The following is a 22039-nucleotide window of genomic DNA, read 5'->3' on the forward strand; positions in this document are numbered from 1 at the left end:
GCTGTTTGTAGATGATGCAGTTGTGTACATTAAGGTTGTAGTGGGGCTTTACCGGTGTTTGTAGAGGTACAGAGCGAAGCCTGCAATGATCATGGCTATAAAAGGCACTAGGATGGCTGCTGCCACAGAACTGCTGTTAGAGGCAAAGTTGTAGCCTGGGTTGTCTCTGCTGGGGTCTAAACTCTCTGTTGGGAGAAAGAAGAGAGATAACAGAACAGTGATTTAATTCAACGTACATGATATGACTTAAAAGGCAGACAAAGGAATAATTACAGGTAATGAAATCATGGCACCATTAAAAGGAACGGGAGGGAGACTATCTTATCCATCATCTGTAAAGAATTCATAACAAAAGTTTGACCCAAATGCACAAAATAATTAAAAAAAAAAAAAAAAAAACAGAGACAGAGAAGAAAGGGAAATTAATATGGCAGAGGAGGAAGGGAGTCAGGGCTGCTCATTTATGCATAATAGACTGAACAGACAAGTGATTTTTATTTATTTATTTATTTTTAATTCTTGATTTTTTTTTCTCCTGGGAACATCAAGTTCCATTATCCTAACAATAACTTTTAATTATTGACATCAAAGCCCCGCAGCTATTAAGTCATTTCGGATTCACTTTCCAATTTATGGAGGTGTGTGTCTGCAACATCAACAACAGGAGAGTGACGGCCCACCTGTTTGCCACAGAATGCCAAGAAAGCTCCAATAAAGGACGAGTGACAAACAAGGAGGAATTCAATTAGCGGGCTCTGTGGTGTTTGCCAATCAACCCCCCGCCGGATGAGCGCGAGCACACAAACAGATGCAGCTGCGTGTGTGTGTGTGAGTGTGCCACGACACACGCACACACATACACGCGCACACAAACGGAAGCAAACTGCATTAACTCACACCCCCATCGGCCCATAACAAAACAAAACAAAACAAAACAAAACAAAACCAAAAAAAAAAAAAAAAAATCACAAATCGAGTAGGATTATTTCCAAGCAATCCAAACACCTCCACACATGTGGATGCCCTGGCACCAACCCCAGTCCTCTGCGTTCATAAACAACTGTTTGCTCAATCTGTGTGCTGTGGCGGGATGGGGGGGGCGGGTGTAAGGCTGGGGCGGGAGGACGGCGGGGACGGGTACACCTGCTGCACACACTTAGGCTTCGTTCACACTGCACACCTCCGTGCTCAGCTCCGAACTGCTGCTCGAATCTGATTTTTTTTCTGGATGACTGGTGACTAAAGGGCGTGAAACTTTGGCTTCACGTCGACCGCAATTCGTTCATGAGTCACCGGCTGGAGATGCGATTTCAGGATTTTTCTTCAATTCAGTCAAATCAAAAAGCACTTTTAGGCAGACTGTTATGTCTAAACAAACACAAGCAATTATGTGAAACTATCCTTTCTCCTCTGAAATGTTAAAAAAATATATATATATATAACACAAAATAACAGAACTACTTTGACATTGTTTATTCTGCAAAGAAATACTTTATTGACAAAAGCAGCTGCAATTAATAGTATTTTGTTAAATCGCACCCATATTAAAATTACAAACTGTGAATGAATCAAAGCATTTCACCAAATTCAGAGATTCAGTCTATTTCTTTCTTTCAGCGGATCAGTTCAGCAGATTTTAATCGATCCACTGATACAATGAATAAATTGTTACACCTCCACTGTTAATATCTTTGAAGCGTTGTCAAAAAGACATACATGCATCTTAACAATAATAAAAGTTATCATCTGTCACACCCTTCTCCTGCTCTCTTCTAGCTAACACGGAGAGGACCATTCTTTGCTCGTTGCTCTGTGGACGCTCCTAAGTTTGCAAGTTGTCGATGACTTTATCAGCAGATAGACGACTGCGCACGCATGGAGCAGGAAAAAAAAACGGAAAAGACAATAGCTCTTGCACCGGTCTCTGTACTTGCTGCCTCCTCTATGAAGAGAGGCATACCGGCACAGGACAGAAGCCAAGCTGGTGTGGGCGCTAAAATTAAGACAATTATGATGCAAGATAGACTTATTGTCATGGCAACACTGGCAAATTCTGATATGAGAATTCATTTACAAGCATGTAGGCTGCGTGGCTTGGAATCCAATTTTCTCTCACATAGCCACGCGGTCCAGATTGTAATTTTTTTTTAAAAAAATTATGACTCCATGCAGAATTCAGATGCTTTCAGCTTGCAGTATAATCATAGCTGTAAACATACTTCTCATAAACAGAGCTGTCTTTCCCTCTCGCTTCACATAAAACACCCCTGTCTGCACAAACTACGCCACAGGGACTTTCCGGCGAGAGGCTAAAGCTAAAAGAAAAGTGACATTTTTTTAATTAACCAGCACTGATGGAGAGTTTAGTCCACTGAGGCACACCGGTAATTTAATGTATATCAGATCATTCTGCAGTTTTGTATGTTAACTCAAGGAAGGCTTATTAACTCTTATTTTTTGCGGGTTTCATACACCAAGTTGAAACTGAAGTCATCACACACAGTGCAAGCCATGATGTTTCTACTGCACCAGCAATGCTTTTCTTATTTGATTCATCCCATCTGATAGCACCATTATTCTTTTTTTTTTTTGCCCTTCGTTGTCTTCTAATGTGGTTCTAGCTTTATCTTGAACTCCCTTCTTTTCTCCCACATCTGCCTTTGCTCTTTTTCCTGCTCTCTCCCCACACATCTTCCTCAGTTCAGACAGATGAGTGGGCAGTATTTTCAGTTGCAGGGGCAGAGCTATCAAAGCACTGAAATAAAAGGACACGTACACACACACACACACACACACACACACACACATGCACAAAATGATTGCAAGACTGCACTAGTCATCCAGAGCCATGGAGTCAGGATGTAAGGATTTGTTGGCTGCAGACTACAAACTGTAACAAACTTGGAGCCAGGAGGATCACTTAACAGGGATTTCTAGGTCACATACTCCAAGAAAAATACATGGGTGGCTTTGTTGAAGAAGTGCTCTACACCTGTAGGAACCTGGCTGAAAAGATGCCAGAGTACCAAAGGGTGACAGTGAGGAGGGGATGGGTGAAATTCACTGCATCAAACTAGCAGATATGGAGTTTCTGAATATGGCAACAACTCCCCTCAGACTCCCCACGGAAAGCTTTTGCACAGTTTTGTGCTGTGTGCATACATGTCTGTGTTTTGCGTGCCTGCATGTCACCCTCTGACTGTTTATATATTGTCATATAAGTTACTTATCCTGGATTCACAGCCAGAGCTCTTTCCCAAAACAAATAAACCTCTTCAACTCTGCTGACATACAGGGAAGTGTGTCTGAAATGATGTACAAGACACCTATCTATCTATCTATCTATCTATCTATCTATCTATCTTGATGGAATGGTGCAGCCATATAAAGGCTCCTTGGGTTTGAATATTTCACTCAGTATTGGGGTGATGTAGCCTCAGTGAAAGGTTGCAACCACCAGATAAAGGACGTGTATGTAGTATTGTCAAACAATATGGAGGGAAAAAGAAATTAAGAAAGTTTAATGTTGAAGGTAAATTTTAGATAATAAGAGTTTAAGGGATTTAAAATCTGACTGCTCTGCAAGCAGATGTGACAAAGCTTTACAAACAACAGGAAAAAAAAAAAAAAGACATACATTTAACCATTTGGTCAAAGGATCCTATAACCAATCAGACAGCTCACTCACCCAGTCTTTGGAGACCAAATTGGCCGAAGCCTTTCCCTCGGACGAATCCCTGGTACACAAAAGAGTTGGACGAAGAAATGTAGGACACCTAGAGAGGGGGACGGAGGGGACAGATGCACTGTGTGTCATGTCTGGCCTTTACAAAGGAGCATATCATCAAAGTGTCAGCAGCCAGCGTACACTGAAAATGAAATATCATGTCACAAGAGCTGAGAGGCACTCTCGTGGCTGACATTTAATATGACACTCGACGTTTTTCTGCTCAACAGCACAAACATAAACACACTCGACCGCGCGTGCACACGTAAACATGTTACACAAGAGGAGTGTTGGTGTGCGCATGTTAACATTTATGTGCTGCGTATCTCCTGAAATGTGTATGCAAAAGACAAGCACACACACACACACACACCGTGACCTGCTTTTTTTTTTTTTTTTTAATTATACCAGGAGTGTGCTGCATCAGAGGTGCCTGAGGTTGGGGGATAATATGGGAGAGGGGAGAGGAGGGCCCTGTCGAGCCCTGATTACCAAGCAATGATTTAACTGACATTTTAATTAAAGAGAAAACTCTCCATAGGCCCTACATCTCCCCAGAGTGACAGGGTTAGTGTTCATGTGTGCTTATGCATATTTGTGGGTTTCATTCGTGTTCCTATGAGATTATTATACATGTCTTCTGTGCAATATGCATGCATAGTTACACATGTGCGTATACAAGACGATCTCTGAGTGTGTGTGTGTGTGTGTGCCGCTCCATATTCACAGTCAAAAGGAGAGGTGCTGTGCTGAATGTGACCCTGGACTTTCACTTACATGCCCGTCGAGAGCCCAGTTGTCTATTTTAAACTTGTTGACAAAGATCTCCACAGGGCCTCTGATCTGGTGAACCTGAAGCAGCAGTTGGGCTTCCTCCCTCTTATATGTACCTGCACAAACAACAAAAGAGGTGCAGAGGGTCATTTTGGGACTACGATACGGTTATTACCATGCAATTTTACAGTATCTTCTATTTCCTGTTAGAACTGGTCTCTTACTGTGTTAGATACAATACATTTTAGTGTCACGGTACTAAATAAAATAGCATCTAGCACCAAAAGTAATATGTTTAAACGTATTGTATATATGTTTTTTATTAGTGTGATAAGCAGGTGAGGTCTGAAGGTTCAACAGAGGCAAAAATATTCTACAAATGCGTCCATTGACGTGTGGCGTCCATTCATTTTGTATCATTTTTGCCACATTGTGACGACGTTTGGTAGCGTCCGTGTGCCGAGAGTCAGAGTACCAACCGGCCAGCTTGAGTTCCACTCCGCTGTGGTCGATAAGCGTTCCGTTGACCCGGTTGCTGAAGGGTTCGAAGGCGTTGATGCTGAGCATGGCCGGCTGCTTCTTCCCGAGGTACTCATATGACCCCCTCCACAAAGAGTTCTTAGCAAACACACCGCCTGGCACTGAGAGTGGGAGCGGGAAACCATCAGAAGCAATGTGGTAGGGATGGCAGTTGAAAATAAGAAAATGAATCAGAGAACTGATTTTTTTTTTGTCAAATAGTAGATGCATTGCGGGCTGAACTCCACGTGACACCACCCCTGAACCCAGTACAGGCAGGTTAAGATCATTAAACAAAATAGCCTACATCATTGCTCGTCCTGTTAATGATGTTAATTGAACGCCATTAGAAACATGAATAAGTTATTTAAAATATGTAATTTAAATTATGCACATTCGTTGTGATGTATTGAGGCTCTCTTCGTGCCGCCTCCAGAAATGCTGGCGTTGCAAATATTGCACATAACTGGTGGGCCGCTTCCAGTTTGCAAAGTGAAATTATTCCACACAGCTGACATTTCAACAGTGTGCTTCTCTCCTCAATTATGTTGTTTACTGCCGCAAATAGTAGAAAGCAACCATTTGGGGCACTGCATCTTTTAAAAGTTGATGTAAATTGGGCAGAACACAGGAATTTCACTGAAAAATGCCAGATACCCATCTTTGATATTGGCTCGGGGCATTCCTAATTAAATGATTCGTTATTGCGCTGCGGAGCTGCTGGAACCCACATGGGGATGTGCCCAGACCTCATGTTGAGAAACACTAGCACAACAAAGCCAACTACTAAGAAAGTGCCAGAAGTTCAACTAGTACCAGTGGTGCCTGTAGAAAACACAGAGCAATAACAGTTGGCTAATGAAAATGAAAAGAGCTTGTGATACCTGGTAGTTTGGAGGGTGGCTCCTGCACTGTCCCCACTGGGCTCTTACCACTTGGGCGGTTATCAGCTGGAGAGCATAACGAAACAGGAAAAATAATTCAGCGGAAATATGGTTTACAGGTTCACCCAGGAAAAAAAGGCAACGTAATTATATGCCTCAGGGGGGGAAACAAATCCTTTGAACACAATATCACCAAAGTAATTGCAGTAGGAGGAAGTCACCATCAGCACTTCCTGTCTCCCTCCTTTACAAATAAGCACGGCTGCGCCCAGGGCGGGGGTTGCCTGCAACAGAGCTTGACTCATGTTGACAAAAAGCAGCCTGGGCGTCCCTGCAGGGCTAAGGCTAAATCACAGACAGTTTCCCAGCTCCAAGGGACATACTTTAATAATGCCTTACTGCCTGCGTGAGACCGCAAAAATGTGCCACTGTAGTAAAGATACACCTACGCAGACAAACAAACACAAAGATGAGGCCTTTTCAGGCATAACCACAAACAAAGGAAAGTATATCACCTGTAGTTTATGAGCAGGTACACTGGCTAAACCTATATGTACACAGACACAAACACACACACACACACACACCCACCCAAGCCCTGTGCTTTATTACCTGCCAGTCCTTTGAGCTGCCCTTCTGTCACAGCACCCACAGGTGCTGTTAATATCCTGTGTATCTGTGCGAAGGCCAGTTTCCTTGCCTGCCTTCACTCTTAATGGCAAGGCCTTAAAAATACTCGTCACCCTCTATATTTCAGCAACAGTTTGCCTTGGAATCCATCACACTGATATCCCCTCTAGTACAGCTTTCTCTTTAAGCAATTAGCATTTATCTACCCTGGCTAATTGTGTGTCGATGACTCTATTTTTCCTATATGTATTTAGGCCAGCGCCCGGGGGTGTCTTAATGGCCATCTATTTGTCTGGGAGACCTTGTTAACACTGCCTCGCCATTTATAAGAGGTGCTTCTGCTAAGCTAATCAATGGGGTGCATTGGCTTAATCAGGTTTTGCACCCTTGTTAATGTTTCAGATTGTGTGTGCATGTGTGTGTGTGTGCGTGTCGGTGCGTGTGTGTCCATGCGGTGTAACTGTGAGATGGATGGGCAGTCCCACCCTGGCGTGTGTCTGAGAATAAGCAAGTGTTAACAGAGCCATTCATCAGCATTAGTTGTATCACCCCAGTTCTCAACATTAGCCACGACTTTCTCACCAGCAATACAAAACCCAGTGGTTTGAATAAATGCAGCTAATGGAAACTGTGCATTATAATATGAGGAACTGTTAAGAATATTTATATGGCTGCATGAAAACAGTATGTTTTGGTATTTAAGCTTTTGTGCACAGGCCAGGTGGTCAGAAAACCACCAAGGTGTTTGCACTTATGTCACTCAGGTAAAGAATATTCTTCAAAGCAACAGTCAATCCTAAGAGTCCACGTGCATGTGCGCCTCTTTAAGTGTTCACCTTATATGAATGCATAATACCAAAGATTTCTCTGTGTTCCTCTGTTAATTCAGCTGTGCTCGTACCTGCGCAGAGAGGCGGCTTCCCGGTCCAGCTTCCATCGGACCTGCAGGTCCTGTGCTCTGATCCCCCAGCCAAGTAGAAGCCCGGCTGGCATGTGTAGATCAGCGTGTAACCCAGGGAGGGCAGCTCTATGGCGCTCACATCAGCCTGAGCTGGCAGCTCTGGCTGGCTGCAGTGGTGGGCTGGATGGTCAGATGGACGGAAAGAGAGAGAGAGAGAGAGAGAGAGAGAGAGAGAGAGAGAGAGAGAGAAAAATAACAAAAGCGAAACAATGAGGCAGCAGGAAGAGGGAATGATAGTTGATACAGAGAAAGAAGGGAGGAAAGTATGTTTGAGAGGAGGATTAAAAGGAGAAAAATTTTAAGGTGGAGGTGTGGGGCTCAAGAGAGAAGAACAGTGTGCAGGCATCTGATTTGGTGCAGTATAAACCTTGTATATAATATGTGAATAATCTGTCTATATAAAGCCCAGGACCCAAGTCAACTTCAAAGAAGTGGTGCCAAATGAAGCAGATGGTCAGGTGGCTTTGCATTTCCTGCTCAAAACTGTCAGTGAACACACCACGTCTATAGCTGATGGCTGACATGCAAGACGTTCTGTGCCTGCATGACATTTGCGTGAATAATTCTCCATACCAGGAAAAAACAAAACAAAACAGTAAACCAGAAGCCTTGGGAAGTCCTGCTCTGATTTTTTTTTCAAATGGTTTTGAGAATCAGGAATATGTGCAGTGAGAAGTTGCAGCTGCAGCTTTGTGTCCGGGGCCTAATATGTCCTGACTGTATACTGACTGTATACTGACCAATGCACTCAGGTTGAAAGCCGCTCCAGGTGAGGTTGGGCAGGCAGGTGCGGGAGATGGAGCCCTGCAGCAGGTAGCCCTTTCTGCAGCTGAAGAACACTGTGCTGCTGATCTGGAAGAGGAAACACAGATGTTTGTTTTTGACTTGGGATGCGGATGGGCAAACTTGCACAAAGCATGTACATTAGCAAGAATACCTGCATTAAAAAAAATGCGTAACTGTGATGATCAGTGCTGGGTTTGTTAGTCAAAAAAATATTCCGCTCTCCTCATTCTTTTCAAAATTACTATCTTTACCTCACTTTTTAGTCTGCGGGAGCAGTAATTTGTTGCACTGCATTATATTGCAGTTCCAACACGTCCAATAGCAATCTCTTTTACCTTAAAAAAAAATCAGGATAACTCAATTGCCTCGACTGTATGCTGCTGTGTGAATGATCGGGGAACCAAATAGTGTTGATGTCCAATGTTCTTGTCATCTATTTGCTCGATAAAATAAAAATGGTTGTATTACTTCCACGTAATGAAGATAAATTTTGCTGTCATGTCTTATCTGGGCTAGCTTGGCAATTGTGCATATTTAGAGGGGGGGAAATAAAAGTAACAACTTCTTCAGCTAGTGTTACTGAAATTTAAATAGCAATTTTTTGCTCTACTTACTACTGGGAAAGAGATAATATTAATGTAAAACAGTACTGATTAAAGCATTACCACCCAATATAGGTGAGAAATCCCTAAACCCTCTCTTAGTCATGAAATGGATCCTTTACAAAGGCAGGACCTTCAACATTTCATCACTTTGGAGGATTTTCCCCATCAAGGACAGAAATATAAGATAATTGCGCACACACACACACACACACACACACACACACACACACGACCTAACCTAAGGCTAAGGCTAATCTTCCCATAAAGTTCAGTGAGGAGATTAGCCTAACAAATCAGCACAGATGAAGGACCCATTATCATGATGTGCGGTAGCGAGGGGAAGAAGGCTATGAGCTGCTTGCTGCTTTGCTGCCTCATGACCTAAATATCAAGCTAGTCATTGATTCAACCTTGCATTCGCACTGAGGCAGCCTAATGGGGTAAATACCATTTCACCAATACCTGAATTATGATTTATCTGTTAGAAAAATGAGGAAAATACAAACTATTCATGTCCAAAATAACCCCCAAAACACCATTTTGAGATATTACTTTTTCTTCTCTATTTTGATTCTACCACGCAAGAAAATGGTGCACTGCAAGGGTGAGGACAGATTCTAAATTTTGCTCAAACATCTCCGTCAGGCGCCAGCCTTGAGGGAATCATGCATTTGGTCATGTGCATCCGTCCGTGTATCAGCTAATGTGACATTCTGCTGGGCCTATCAGCCTAATATTTTTGTGCACACATATGACTGAATGACCAAGGACTTCCTGTGGTTCTTTGAAAAATGAGCAAAGGAGAAGGGGAGATACACAGGCACTGCCTCTGTATTTTCCCTTCCCTGGGTAGGCGAGTGCTTTTTCGTCCGAGTCTGCAGCTAATCTGGCATTCTACTAGGCCTATCAGCCTAATATTTTATGTTTTGCATAGTTATGACTGTATGATCAAGCACCTCTTGTGGCTGCTGTAATTTATAACCTTTGAAAAACCTGTTTTTGACCACAACTGAGTGCTAATTCCTCTAATTCCAAGCAGCAGAGAAGGAGAGCTCTGCAGGCAGTGCCTACGCATTTCCCCTTCTCCCTCCTCTGAAAAAAAAAAAAAAAAAAAAAAAAAAAAAAGGGTTGGTTTGTCGCCTAAGTCTAAGCAGGACTTAGGCAACAAACCACATATCTCCCGTTCTCCCCAGAGAAGGGAAGATACGCCTTCTGAGTGCACTGCTCTAGTTTTGGATGTAATTATTTTGACTGATGCCGTTTTTGCTGACTGATACCATTTTTTTTTTTTTTTTACTGTCTGATATGAGTTTCACTGTCCTGATGACATTCTTTATTTATTAATTTAGTTAAACTTGTATTGTTGTTTCTTTGAGTGTAGTCTTTATGAACTTTAAAACCAGGGTGTGTGCTCTCAGTGTGTCACCTGAGAATTAAATAAAAGGTTGAATGAATGAATGAATGAATGAATGAATGAATGCAGTGACCATTCTTACCTGGTAGCCTTGACTGTTGTTCTGGTTTCCAAAGAGGGGAGTGCCAGGGTCTCCACAGGTAGTGTGACTGGGATCTGAAGCGCACACACACACACACACACACACACACACACACACACACACACACACGCACACACATGCAGACAAATTCTTTAACTATTCCTCTCACATGAAGTCCCATTTAATATGCGTATCACCCAGGACAAACGAACAGATATATCACCTTAGACTCATTGTCTGGAATATTACATTACATTTTTCACAGCCCTGGGGTGTAACACTCACACTGCAGTACTGAAGGCCATAAGTTAATTTAGGAAGACAACCATGCATGTACGCTCACGGGTACATGTGCATGCGTGCGCACACACACACACACACACACTGAAATGCACATACACACTCAGACATAAATCCTACAAAGTCATTCATTAGTAAGCCAGTGTGTGATCTGAACCAGCTCTCTATCCCTGCTCAGTGCAGCTTATAGCACAATGACAAGCTATTGGGCCTTATCAGTCCACACACCCTGTTAATCAATTACCAAAAGTCTGCAGCCAAAGATGTGTTACACTGCATTATCCAGTGAGACAAATGCTTTGTGTTGATCTGTTATGCGCAAACTGTAAATTATGTAGGCCGTCGCACTTAAGAGTCAGTCAATGTCGGTATTTTTTTTTGGTTTTTTTGCCAACATCAGACCTCTGCAGCCTGCAACATTAGGATGATCAAAGTACCATCAAAATTCACCAATCACCTTACTTTAAATGTACACTCACAGTAGGCACATTACAAATTCACCACCTGCAATACACTGCAGCGCCTCAAGCTATGGTCTGGGCCCAAAATGGGTCACAGGCTTATCACTGGTGTGTCCGCAAATGACAGGAAAATTAATATACTTTCATGAGCGTGGGTCTCAGGGCAACACTGAAATTCTCATCTGGGTCTGATCTCAAAAAAGTTCAAGAACTTGAATTACATCATTTAAAAGGGATTTCACTCAGTCTCAGAGCAACGTCATCGTCAAATATAGTACTTGAGCGAGAGCCCACAAGAGGCCGGTCTTTACAGTGACTTTAGAGCAGGCAACAATATATCTGTACATAAATGTATAAATGTATGGGTTTTTTTGCCTGAACTACTACAAGTTTAATAACTAATACCTTAAACCGAAGCGCACGCTAGTCCTATACAGTAGCTCACCTATGCAGGAGGGCTGCGTCCCACTCCAGGTGCCATCGTACTGGCAGTATCTCCTGGTGGAGCCCACAAGGACTAGGGGAGGATAGCAGGAAAAGGACACCGAGGAGAGGTAGGTGAAGCCACGGTCCTCCCTCCTCCCTTGGGCTGGGATCCCAGGATCTCCACAGAACACAGCTGCAGAGAAAAGGAGGGAAGGATGAAGCGAAGAGAGAAAGAGGGAGATGTGGGTGATAAACTAAAAGCCACAAACTGCATTGGGCAAGAGTTGTGCATACTTGGGGTGGGGGGGTGGGGGCGGCAAAGAGAGAGAACTCAATGAGATGTGATGTAATTGTGTATTCTGGCATGGCACCACTTACGGAAGCACTGAGGCCTCTCTCCGCTCCAGTTGCCCATGCCCTGGCAGGTTAAGACGGTGGGCAGGGAGAGCTGGTATCCTTGGTTGCAGGAGTAGCTGATGCTGGAGCCCCAGGTGAAGTCTGTGCCCACCACCTGTCCATTGGGGATGGTGGGAGGTGGGGCGCACACGATCGCTGCGAGGAGACACGGAGGCATGGGATGTCAAAGGAGACTTGACATCTTTTATAGCGCTTTGAGTCACTGCACGATTTGCTGCGTCCACATTTCTAGGCAGTTCAAGGGTCTGGTTATGCTCATTACTCTGTCATCAAAGCATTCTGTTTCCAGTTGTTCAGCAAAACTATTTTGTCCGTACACTTTTTGAATGGAAAAGGACAGTGTTAGATAACAACACACAGTCACCAATGTTTTAAAGCAGTATCATTTCTTTTCTCATAACAAGTAGTGCAATGCATTGACATTTCAATTTCTGAGATAAAAACGCAGTTACCAAAAGCCAACAAAAAAATAATAATTTTTTTTTCACCCCTCCTGTGAAAAATGTGTATCTCCAAAATTACGATTTTTCAGTGGATAAGAAAAACAGCTTTCAGCTTGATCACTGTCCAGTTTTTGGGTTTATCCAATGGGTTTTAAAAGGGTCTCATGTGAGCAAATCTGGCAGGATTTTCTCAACTCAGAAGAGCATGAAATCTTTCAGCTGGAGTTAAAACATGAAAATCACCAAGGCTGGTGGTTTTCACTTGACAGGTTGAATTATTCAGAACCCCCCCCCCCAACCCCCATATCACTGTCTTTGTCAGTGTCCTTTCACAGTGAGCGAGCTTATATGATAAATACATTTTCTTTTGTTGAGAGCATTTCACCACTGAATTTACAACAACAGCAGGAATAATGAATGGCAGGGATATTTTGTAACCATCGTCACAGAAACTGGAATTGAGTGAAGAATGAGAAGATGCACCTGCCAATTTGCCATCCAAATTATCGCTCCCAGGGAGTAATAAGCAAAGTAATGATATCCATTCTTAAACGTGCAGTGTGTAATTACCAAATCTTACTTTTTTTTCCATCAAAAAAACCCAACACTTATTAAGGAATGCGTGGTCACTGTAATCTGAACGAAACCTTCTATTTTAACAGGCACGGAAACTAGTTTTGGAATGGTGGCTTCAAAGTAATGAAAAAAAAAAAAGCAATATGATAAGGGCCAGAGAAGTGGATATTTCTGCAACAGTTATTATTCCCCATATCCCTCACCTCCTTCCCAACTTGACTCCCTTCCTGTCGTCTAAGCAAATTGCATGCATTCATCTCATTGTCATATCTTCGTTCATGGCAGCGTACCTTTACAGAGTGGCTTGGTGCCGTTCCAAGTACGATCCTTAGTGCAGATGAGTGTGGAGGCTCGATCGACGTCCATGGTAAAACCAGGAGAACACTGGAAACTGACAGTATGGTTGTAGGTGAAATCATTCCCCACCCTCACACCGTTGGCTGGCATCCCTGGGTCACCACAGTTGATCACTAGAGGAAAAGGGCAAAACATGAATGAAACAGGAGTACAATAGAAAGGTCAAAGTTGGGGAAAAAGGAGGGAGGAAGGCGGGTGGAAAGTGTTCTGTATCAGAGAAACAGAAACAAATCAAAAGGAAAGGGATGACAGAAATTGTGCACTGAAACAGCCCAATTAATCACTGTTGATACAATTTGCGACCTCATCATGTCTAAGCTATATTATTTGATGATTTAATTTGCTTAGCGTTTGATTGTATTTGGTAAAGCGGGAAATCAATATCACACACTTAGGATGAAATACAAGCAAGTAAACAAACTATTTAAAATTGCACACCGGATGGGGCCTTGGAGTTAATGAACTGTTATATGCACCATGCCCACTTTCCCAAAGCAGTTCTCCTCACAGACGAAGCCTAACAATCTAGAAAGCCATGTGGTTTCCACATGTAAACAGGCAATAAGCACTTCAGTCATGGACTGCCATTGCTGGATGATCCATTTATACCATATATGCACTAAAAAAAAAAATCAGATATTACTGACTGGGGATATTAGCAGACTGGCTCTTCACACCCACCCACGGACTAACTAAATATGTTGGGGCTGATAGCACTGTCGTTGCACTTTGATTCTCCGCAGTTTAGAGCTTTTGGGATGCAGAGAGCCTAAATTGTAAGGAGAGGATCCAGTACAGTAGCTCCCTAAAGCCCTACGTGAACTACAAATCTTATTGCTTATTTTCCTTCTGACAATGCGGACATACTTTCATGTCCTTGGAGAAAAACAGAGAGATTGGGCAACAAGAACAAGAATTCCACTGTGTGACTCAGCAACAACACAGCTCAATTCTCGGTTTTAAATGTCTCAGATGAAGAATCCAGGGCACAGCAGGACAAGTAGGCACCAATGCGCCTCAGAAAAAAAAAGAAAAAAAAAGAAAAAAGACATTATTAAATGCCCATGAATAACTTTCTACCAGCTTCCCAGCAGGGTAAGGGAACTGGGCCTCCTGGAGGTCTAGTGTCTCCCCTCGACTGAGCAAGCACTTACATTTCCCACTGGGCCAGTGAAACTGTGCCGCCTGGAGCCAGAATGTCTATCTAGGACTGTGTACCCTCTAACCATACCTACAGTGTGGTGACACATTGCCTCTAAGACACAATTTTTCCTCTTGCATAGTGGCTTTACAGACCAAAAAAATTAGAGGGGGGCAAAAAAAAGTAACTGTCACATTTGTATTTTGTTACTGTAGATATCACAATGTCACACAGGGGGCACTTAAGCATTTTATTGAATAGAAAAAAAGGAAGAAAAAAAAAGTTTCGGGACATCTTTCCGCAAGTTTCTTTTGACTTTAGCCAATGTTACTGTTCCCAACTTTCTGTACAGGTGTAACAATGCCAGGGTATATGCAGGAATCTTGAAGTTAATTTTAATACCTTTTTAAGACTTTTTCAAGACCTTCTCAATATTTTTTAATACCTCACGGCCTCTTCAAGCTGTAATCATTTACATCAGTGATATTTTTAACTTAACAGTTTTAGTTTGTGATAAAGAATATAGACCACTATGATACAACAAAATTCAGTTAGTTAATTCCCATTGTTTTTTTTTTTTATAAAAATGAATAAATTCACACTTTTACAATGTTTTTGGGACTCAAACTCTTGGACAGCTAATTCAGAAAAAAATTTAAGACTTTATAAAGTCGTGATAAGACTTTTTAATACTTTTTAAGGGTCTTAATTTTCCCAAAATTGATTCATCACCTTTTAATACTTTTCAAGACCCCGCAGATACCCTGAATGCTTTCTTTCTGCTCTAAAAAATAAAACACTAAAAAGACAAGAAAAGAAAGACAGAAAAAAAGAGACATATTGAGTACATACATTCCAACCTCCATTTCACAACACCCTGTAGATAAGCGACTGCACAGGCCTGAGGTTACAAAATAATGATTTTCAATAACACGCCAGTCACCACTGACTCTACATGAGGATTTCACCAGTTATGCCGAACCACTTATGCTAAACATAACACATCTCACAAGTGATTCAACAATTTAGCCCTACTGTTTTTTTTCAAATCACAAGCCAGTATTAAGACGAAAGGGATCCTGCTCACGTCCCTTCCTGGCTGAAGCACCTAAATACTTTGACACTCCACACCCCAGTTCTGAAAGCCAAATGGCACTGCTTAGTTTCCTTTTTATCTTGTCCATTCTGACTGAAACTGGGTCTTGTAGAGCTGGAATAGCTCCCTCTGACCTCTATTTGCTAAAGGGTCTCTTGGCTCTCCACAGCGGTTGCGTGTCCATTGTGAGACAGGTTGATAAAGGGATGTCAGTCAGGCCTCTGCCCTGTGCGGAGACCCTGGCATGACTCAATTTCCTCCTACTGAGCCAGGGAACATGCTGTGATCCACAAGGCTCATTAATCACGTGTACTAGCAGAGAATGGGACTTTAGTAACAACTTTTCACTGAAAGAAAAAAAAAAAACTGTAATTTTGCTCGAAGTCTAACAAATATCTAAATTCTAACATTTTATTCCTGAACTTTAATAAAGTTATACTTTTTAATGGAAAAATCTGCCATAAAACATTACATGTTGGTTTAGAGTGAAAAAAATTCAGTTGTCCTGTTGACTTGGCCAAACATGATGCACACATAGAGAAGCCACAGCTACAATCAAACTTAACAGGGGAAGAAGTGAGCACTCCCCTCTACTATACTGGATTTCTCCTTGTTTGCCTGCTTAACATTGCTTCAAATCAGTGCGCCTGCAAAAAGGCCCTTGATGGTTATTTTTAGGGGTTGACATTGAAACCTGACAACTATCGCCTCTGTTTTTGATCACTGAATATCTCCCACTGATGTAACTGTCATTTTTGTCTTGTTAGCCATGAAAAAAAAAAAAAAATCAACATCAAACAACAAAAGGGCACTAAAAACACGACATAAGTCACCAAATCCAAGGCTATAAATAGTGATAATGTGTTTTAGGTTGGAATTTTTCTTTAGGACAATGGCCCTTGACTGGGGAAAAAGTGTGGAGTAAATGATGCAGCAAAGGAAAAAAAAAGTGAAATCTCATTGCACTTAAGGGTTGTTTTTACTTGTTTAAGGAAAAGTAAGATTTAAAAACTCAGTATGGCATTTTTTTTTTCTTCGCCGTGCTGATCCCAACTAGGACTGGAGCGGAGGCAAGACTACAACAGAGCATTACCTCTCACACCCACATTAAGCCTGAAGCAGTACTACTGTAGAACACTGGAAAAGGTTATTGGATATCTCGCAGTATTTGTACTCTGTTGGGGTCCAAAGGATTCACAGAATTGCAAGCCATTATCGATTACATCAAGAGCATTGTTGTAATACACACAGTGGGGGAGGCCAGTGGAGACAGCTCAGAAATATGTATCAGCTAAAGAAAGGGAAAGTGTATCTTCAGCTGGAGCATGTTTTACATCATGTTCCACATATTCAGTACATGGATGAATAGTAACTCAGACGGACTCACTCAGGTCCCCTGGAAGTCTAATTACCTGAGCACTCAGGCATGTTGCCGGTCCAGGTCCCGTTGACGGTACAGTGTCGGGTGAGTAGGCCAGTAGAATAGTAACCCTCCCGGCAGGTGTAAGTGATGGAGCGGGAAAATGTGAGTCCGTCGTGGATCAGGATCTGGGCATTTCGTGGAGTTCCGGGGTTTCCACAGGAAATCACTGAGAAAGAGAGAAAGGGAGAATGATCGGGGAATTAGATGATAAAATTCTAATTGGCAAGAGGTGAAAGGGTAAGTTTGTGGTGCTGGTAGGGGTGGTGGGTGGGGGCAAGGGGGTGCTCAGTGCACCTGCAGGCTTCCCTTCATCTGGGCATTTCTGGGCAGATCAGAGATGAAAGTCTGAATTATATATGAGAGATTCTCCTCACCCTAACTCTCTTCCTCTTATTCATTTTTGCCATCCATTTATCTGTCCAGCTGTAGTTTGCCATTCTATCTAACATCCTGCGTCCCCATCTACTTACATAATATGCTAATTCTATAGCAAATAGACAACAGTAAATAATCTGTGTGTAAACTATGACTTAGATAGTGAGCAACTGAAGCCAAACAACAAGCACAAGACGCTTCATTTTCAGGAACTCATTAACATGTGCATTTTCTTTAAACACCCTATTCCCATACATTTTAACATGTTTTAACCTCCTTGTTATGCTGTAAAGTGTCAGTGTATTTCATAATGATTTATTCCACACATTTGGGGTGAAAGGTTACATTGATCACATCAATTATAAACTCTGCTGATTCAACTGAATCAATCTGCTAAACGAAAGAATCACTCTGACTTTGGCCTTAATCTATACAAAATGCTCTTAAACGCTTCATTTATGATTCAGGAAAAAAAAACAAAAAAAAAAACATTACTCTAACTTGCAACTTTTGCTAGTAAAACTTTTTCTCTCTCTTACTAGAATAATGATGTTAAAGCAATTCTAGTTGTACATTTCAGAAGAAAAAAGATGGTCTTATTGCACTGGTTATTAATGAATATAAATTTTTGGCTGAAAGCGCTGAATTGAATCCTTTACCTCCAGCTGTGGTTTACAAATTCAAAAGACACTGAATCTTTACAAAATAAATCAAATCACCAAGTAGTTAATTAGGAATCCAACAGCATCAAAATTAAACTAAAGACTTCCACCCCGACAGCACAAAGAAAGTTGGGTGAACTGAGTCGAGGGAGGTTTTCATTCTATTACATGTTCTATCAGTTCCATCAGATGTCTAATACTCCATTACAAAGCATCTACACGATTTTAGCAGTCATACCTTTGAAACAAAGTCTTCATCATGCCCCACTTTACTTCCTCACTTTGTCCCATATCGCTGCCCCTCTGCCCTGCACTCAGCCAGCAGCCCCCCTTTCCCCACCACACCATCTTCCCCAACTCCCAACTTCATAAGTAACTCTGTGCTTTGATGGACATATCCTGTGCTCAGCTAATCCCTTGGTGTCTGTCCGGTGGCCGGTGATGGCTCTGTTCATTACAGTCTCCAGCTTGCCCCGGGCCCCCACAGCCTCCCGGGCATCGCCCTCCTGTAATGACCAGATGTGGCCTGGCCCTTGAAGTCTGTGCCAACCAAGAACAGGTGGGCAACCCTCAGCCAGTGGGCATGCCACACACACACACACACCAGAGTGGGAATGAGAGAGAGAGGGAAGAAAGGGAGGGAGGTGGTGGTGGTGGCAGCAGTGACAGTGGTGGGTTACAGATGAAGAAGTGAGCAGCAAAAGTGAAAAAAGAGCGGGGGAAAGAGAGGAGGAAGTTCTGGAAGTACCGCTGCATACAAAACTAAGGGAAGCAAAAATGAAACATGATCACAGAGGAGACAGATGGAATACACAATCAGACTTTTTTCTAATCTTTCTTCACGGCTCTCCCTTCCAGGACTGCATGGTTGCTTTCGAAGGTTTGCAGGCAACCATATAGCACTCGCAATGTTTGTAAAGCCTTTGTCCTGTCCCTGCGATAATAATGGATGGCGTAAAACCACGAGACCACAATCGATTGTTTTTCCATTCACACATAACACGTTCTGAGGATTTGCTTTCTCAGGTGTCGGCAGGAGAACGGGTGCCGATGGTGCAGAAGGGCAAAGAACAAAAGCTATGTGGTGTTTAATCAATACAGAAAACATTCTCTATTATGCCCTCACCCACTATCTCTCGCTCTATCTCTCCTTTCTACTCTTTAACACAGATACACACACCCATCCTCGGTGCCAGCTCTCCCTCCCCCACCTCCCTCCTTTCTTCTGTCAGCTGTACGGAGTAGCTGCGTTTTTAGTGGAATAATGAGTGTGCATGATTTCTTCACATACCAAATTTGGCCAGATAACAAAGTAGAACAGTTGATTTTTGTGTTTGTGTGTTATTTTTTTTTTCAGGTACAAAAAAAAAAAAAAAAAAGAAAAATAAGTAGGTTGTTGCAAACATAAGGGAAAGTGTGTGTGCACATGCTGTAAAGTGTATAGATATAAATGTATAGTTTACCGTGACACTCGGGTTGGGTGCCCAGCCAGGTCCCGTTAGCCAGGCAGGTTCTCTCCGGCGACCCCCGCAGCATGTAGCCAGGCTCGCAGCTGAACCGGACAACGCTGCCCACCGTGAACTCTTCCCCAAGACGGATACCGTGCACGGGTATGCCCGGATCACCGCACAGCCCCGCAGACTCACCTGGAAACACACAAGCCCCAATCCCCACCCAGAAATGAAGAACTATCCAACCAACAAATCGTACTGTCCCAACACTTGTGGGATGGAAACGTAATTACTTTTTCAGTAATGAGTAGTTACTGTGTAACTTAATACACTCCTCAATCTTCTCTTTTCTCTCATTTTCTCTCACTTATTTTTTTTAAGTATCTGACTGGTTTCATATGGTTTCATATGTAGTTACAGAGCAAAACAAAATGTGGTGCAAACAGATGACACACTTGCAACAGCTGCAAGTTTTCACATTACTTTAAAGTTCAAAATTCACGATTTTCATGTGGATTTTTCTTATTTTTCACTGACCACTTCTACTAACTGGGTGCAGGTGTGATCATGTGACATCGCAATTTGCACACTCATTTCTGAGCACGCATGTTCTGTGTAGCTGAATTGGGGTTTGTCTGACAGAGTGCTCAGTGGCCGCATTTCCCCCACGTTATATCAAAATCTCGATTTTATGATTGAGCCATTTTTTGCATTGATTTAAAACATTGATGCAAACTGATTTAATTAACTTATCGCTCAGCCCTATTTGAACTTATGTTTTCTTTTGTACAGCTATTGTTTAGAATTGTTTGCCAGAATAATGTGCGCTATGCAATTTGTCCGATTTTTGATATTCCTTTGCAGACTAGGTTCAATATAGTTTACTGCTGGCATGCGCTAGTTGTGATGTGCTCTGGAACTCCTCCTTGTTCTCCTCTTTCAGCAAAGGGGACTAATTTAAGATGAGTGTCCATCATTTCACACAGCTGTTGTAGAGGTTGGTTTTAGAGCAAGAGTTAATTATAGCTTGTTTTTTTTTTTTTTTTTTTGTCACAGGATCACAGAAAGTAATGCAGCAATGAGGCAATGTAAGCATTTTTTTTTCCTGCTGAGTAATGAGTAAAGTAAGTTCTTCTTGTTATGAGCAACCCCAAGGAATGACTGGCTTCCTAAATACATCATCTTTCTTTATGTCTATTTGTTCAACACACAACACATGTTCATTTCACGGAGTCTCACACATATATATTGCGCTTTGCTCCATAATTTCACATCCCCCATTTAAAACAATCACAAAATATTTAGGGCTACCGTGTATTACTCTGTGCTCCTGCTGTTTTACGGGGGTCTGGTCAACATTACTTTAATAGCGCACAGCTCAGAAAGTGAGGGAAATCTGTGTGAAAAGGTAGCGTTTATTGTCCGTTGAGAGAACGCCAGCAATCTCCAGGATATATGAATGTCATGAATTGTGACATTAAACTGTCAGCATGCTTTTTTATTGTCAGTTGGACCGTGTGGGTATGCGTGTTTGTGTGTTTCTGTCGCTGTCTATGTGGGTGTATGTTTCTATCACACCTCTGAATATGAATGGATTTGTGCGCATTTGTCGGTGTGGACGCCCCGATGGCCTTGTGTACGTGTGAGCGTATGTGGATCCCTTAAGCGCATCACAGCGAGGGCAGGGGGAGGACAGAAGACGATGTCTTTATAGTGGTTTATAACCCGGGCTGAGGCGTGGGCGTCCCTGTTCCTCAGCCTAATATGAGCAGATTAAAGCAGCTTTATGGAGGACACTGTCTTCGCCCTTGAGGCCTATAGTGCAGGCAGACAGCTCTATCTTTGGTCCACCTACTGAGCTCACTGCCTACTAACAGCCACCCCCAAAGCTCTTTATTTGTTGGCCTGGCATTACGAGGGCATCTGTATGACCGGAGGATGATTTTACATCAGAATTAATCGAGTATTAGACGCAGAAGGGTGGGAAGAGGTTGCGAAAATGGCCTAGACCAGCACATGGCTCCAAATTTTAATGATCTGATGCCCCCGTTCCAATCTTTTTATTTAAGGTGATCTTGAACATAAAGTTAGCACTGTCCTTCATAAAACAGAGTTATTTGGAGTTTCGTGGAAGGCATCATTCCAAGCAGACAGTCGGTCAGTCAATCTGGGTTTAGTTTTCCGTACCGGAGCAGTGTGGTAACGAGCCGCTCCACTGGCCATCCAGCTGGCACATGCGTGTTGTGTTGCCGATGATGGTGCGCTGGCCAATACAGCTGAAACGGATGACTGAGCCCACCGTCCGACGGTCGCCCGAGATCTGGGCGTAGGGCGGCATACTGGGGCGGTCGCACAGTACCACTGTCCAATCACAGCAGAGAAGGGAGAGAAACAGACCAATAAGCACTGAGGACTGAGGGAGGAGCAACTGATCAATGTATCAACATATTTGACATATGAATGAAGAAAAAAAAACAAAAACAAAAACAAATAACAATATGGTATAATACATCATCTTAGTTCAGTTTG

General features: G+C 42.5%; 1 protein-coding gene across 1 annotated transcript in view; it reads right to left on the minus strand.

Moving 5' to 3' along the window:
• Positions 1–22039, minus strand: part of csmd2 (CUB and Sushi multiple domains 2) — a 277838-nt gene that overhangs the window by 7605 nt on the left and 248194 nt on the right. Inside the window, exons 57-70 of the mRNA XM_030063504.1 lie at positions 21698–21871; positions 19523–19705; positions 17012–17188; positions 13296–13475; positions 11948–12121; positions 11589–11762; positions 10383–10456; positions 8236–8347; positions 7436–7615; positions 5905–5970; positions 4981–5142; positions 4505–4617; positions 3689–3776; positions 53–185 (exon numbers count right to left, since the gene is read on the minus strand). Coding sequence (XP_029919364.1) covers positions 53–185; positions 3689–3776; positions 4505–4617; positions 4981–5142; positions 5905–5970; positions 7436–7615; positions 8236–8347; positions 10383–10456; positions 11589–11762; positions 11948–12121; positions 13296–13475; positions 17012–17188; positions 19523–19705; positions 21698–21871 — 1990 coding nt within the window. The remainder of the gene's footprint in view (positions 1–52; positions 186–3688; positions 3777–4504; positions 4618–4980; positions 5143–5904; positions 5971–7435; positions 7616–8235; positions 8348–10382; positions 10457–11588; positions 11763–11947; positions 12122–13295; positions 13476–17011; positions 17189–19522; positions 19706–21697; positions 21872–22039) is intronic.

The sequence above is a fragment of the Myripristis murdjan genome, chromosome 11 (genome assembly GCF_902150065.1).
Source record: "Myripristis murdjan chromosome 11, fMyrMur1.1, whole genome shotgun sequence".
NCBI classification, from domain to species: Eukaryota; Metazoa; Chordata; class Actinopteri; order Holocentriformes; family Holocentridae; genus Myripristis; species Myripristis murdjan.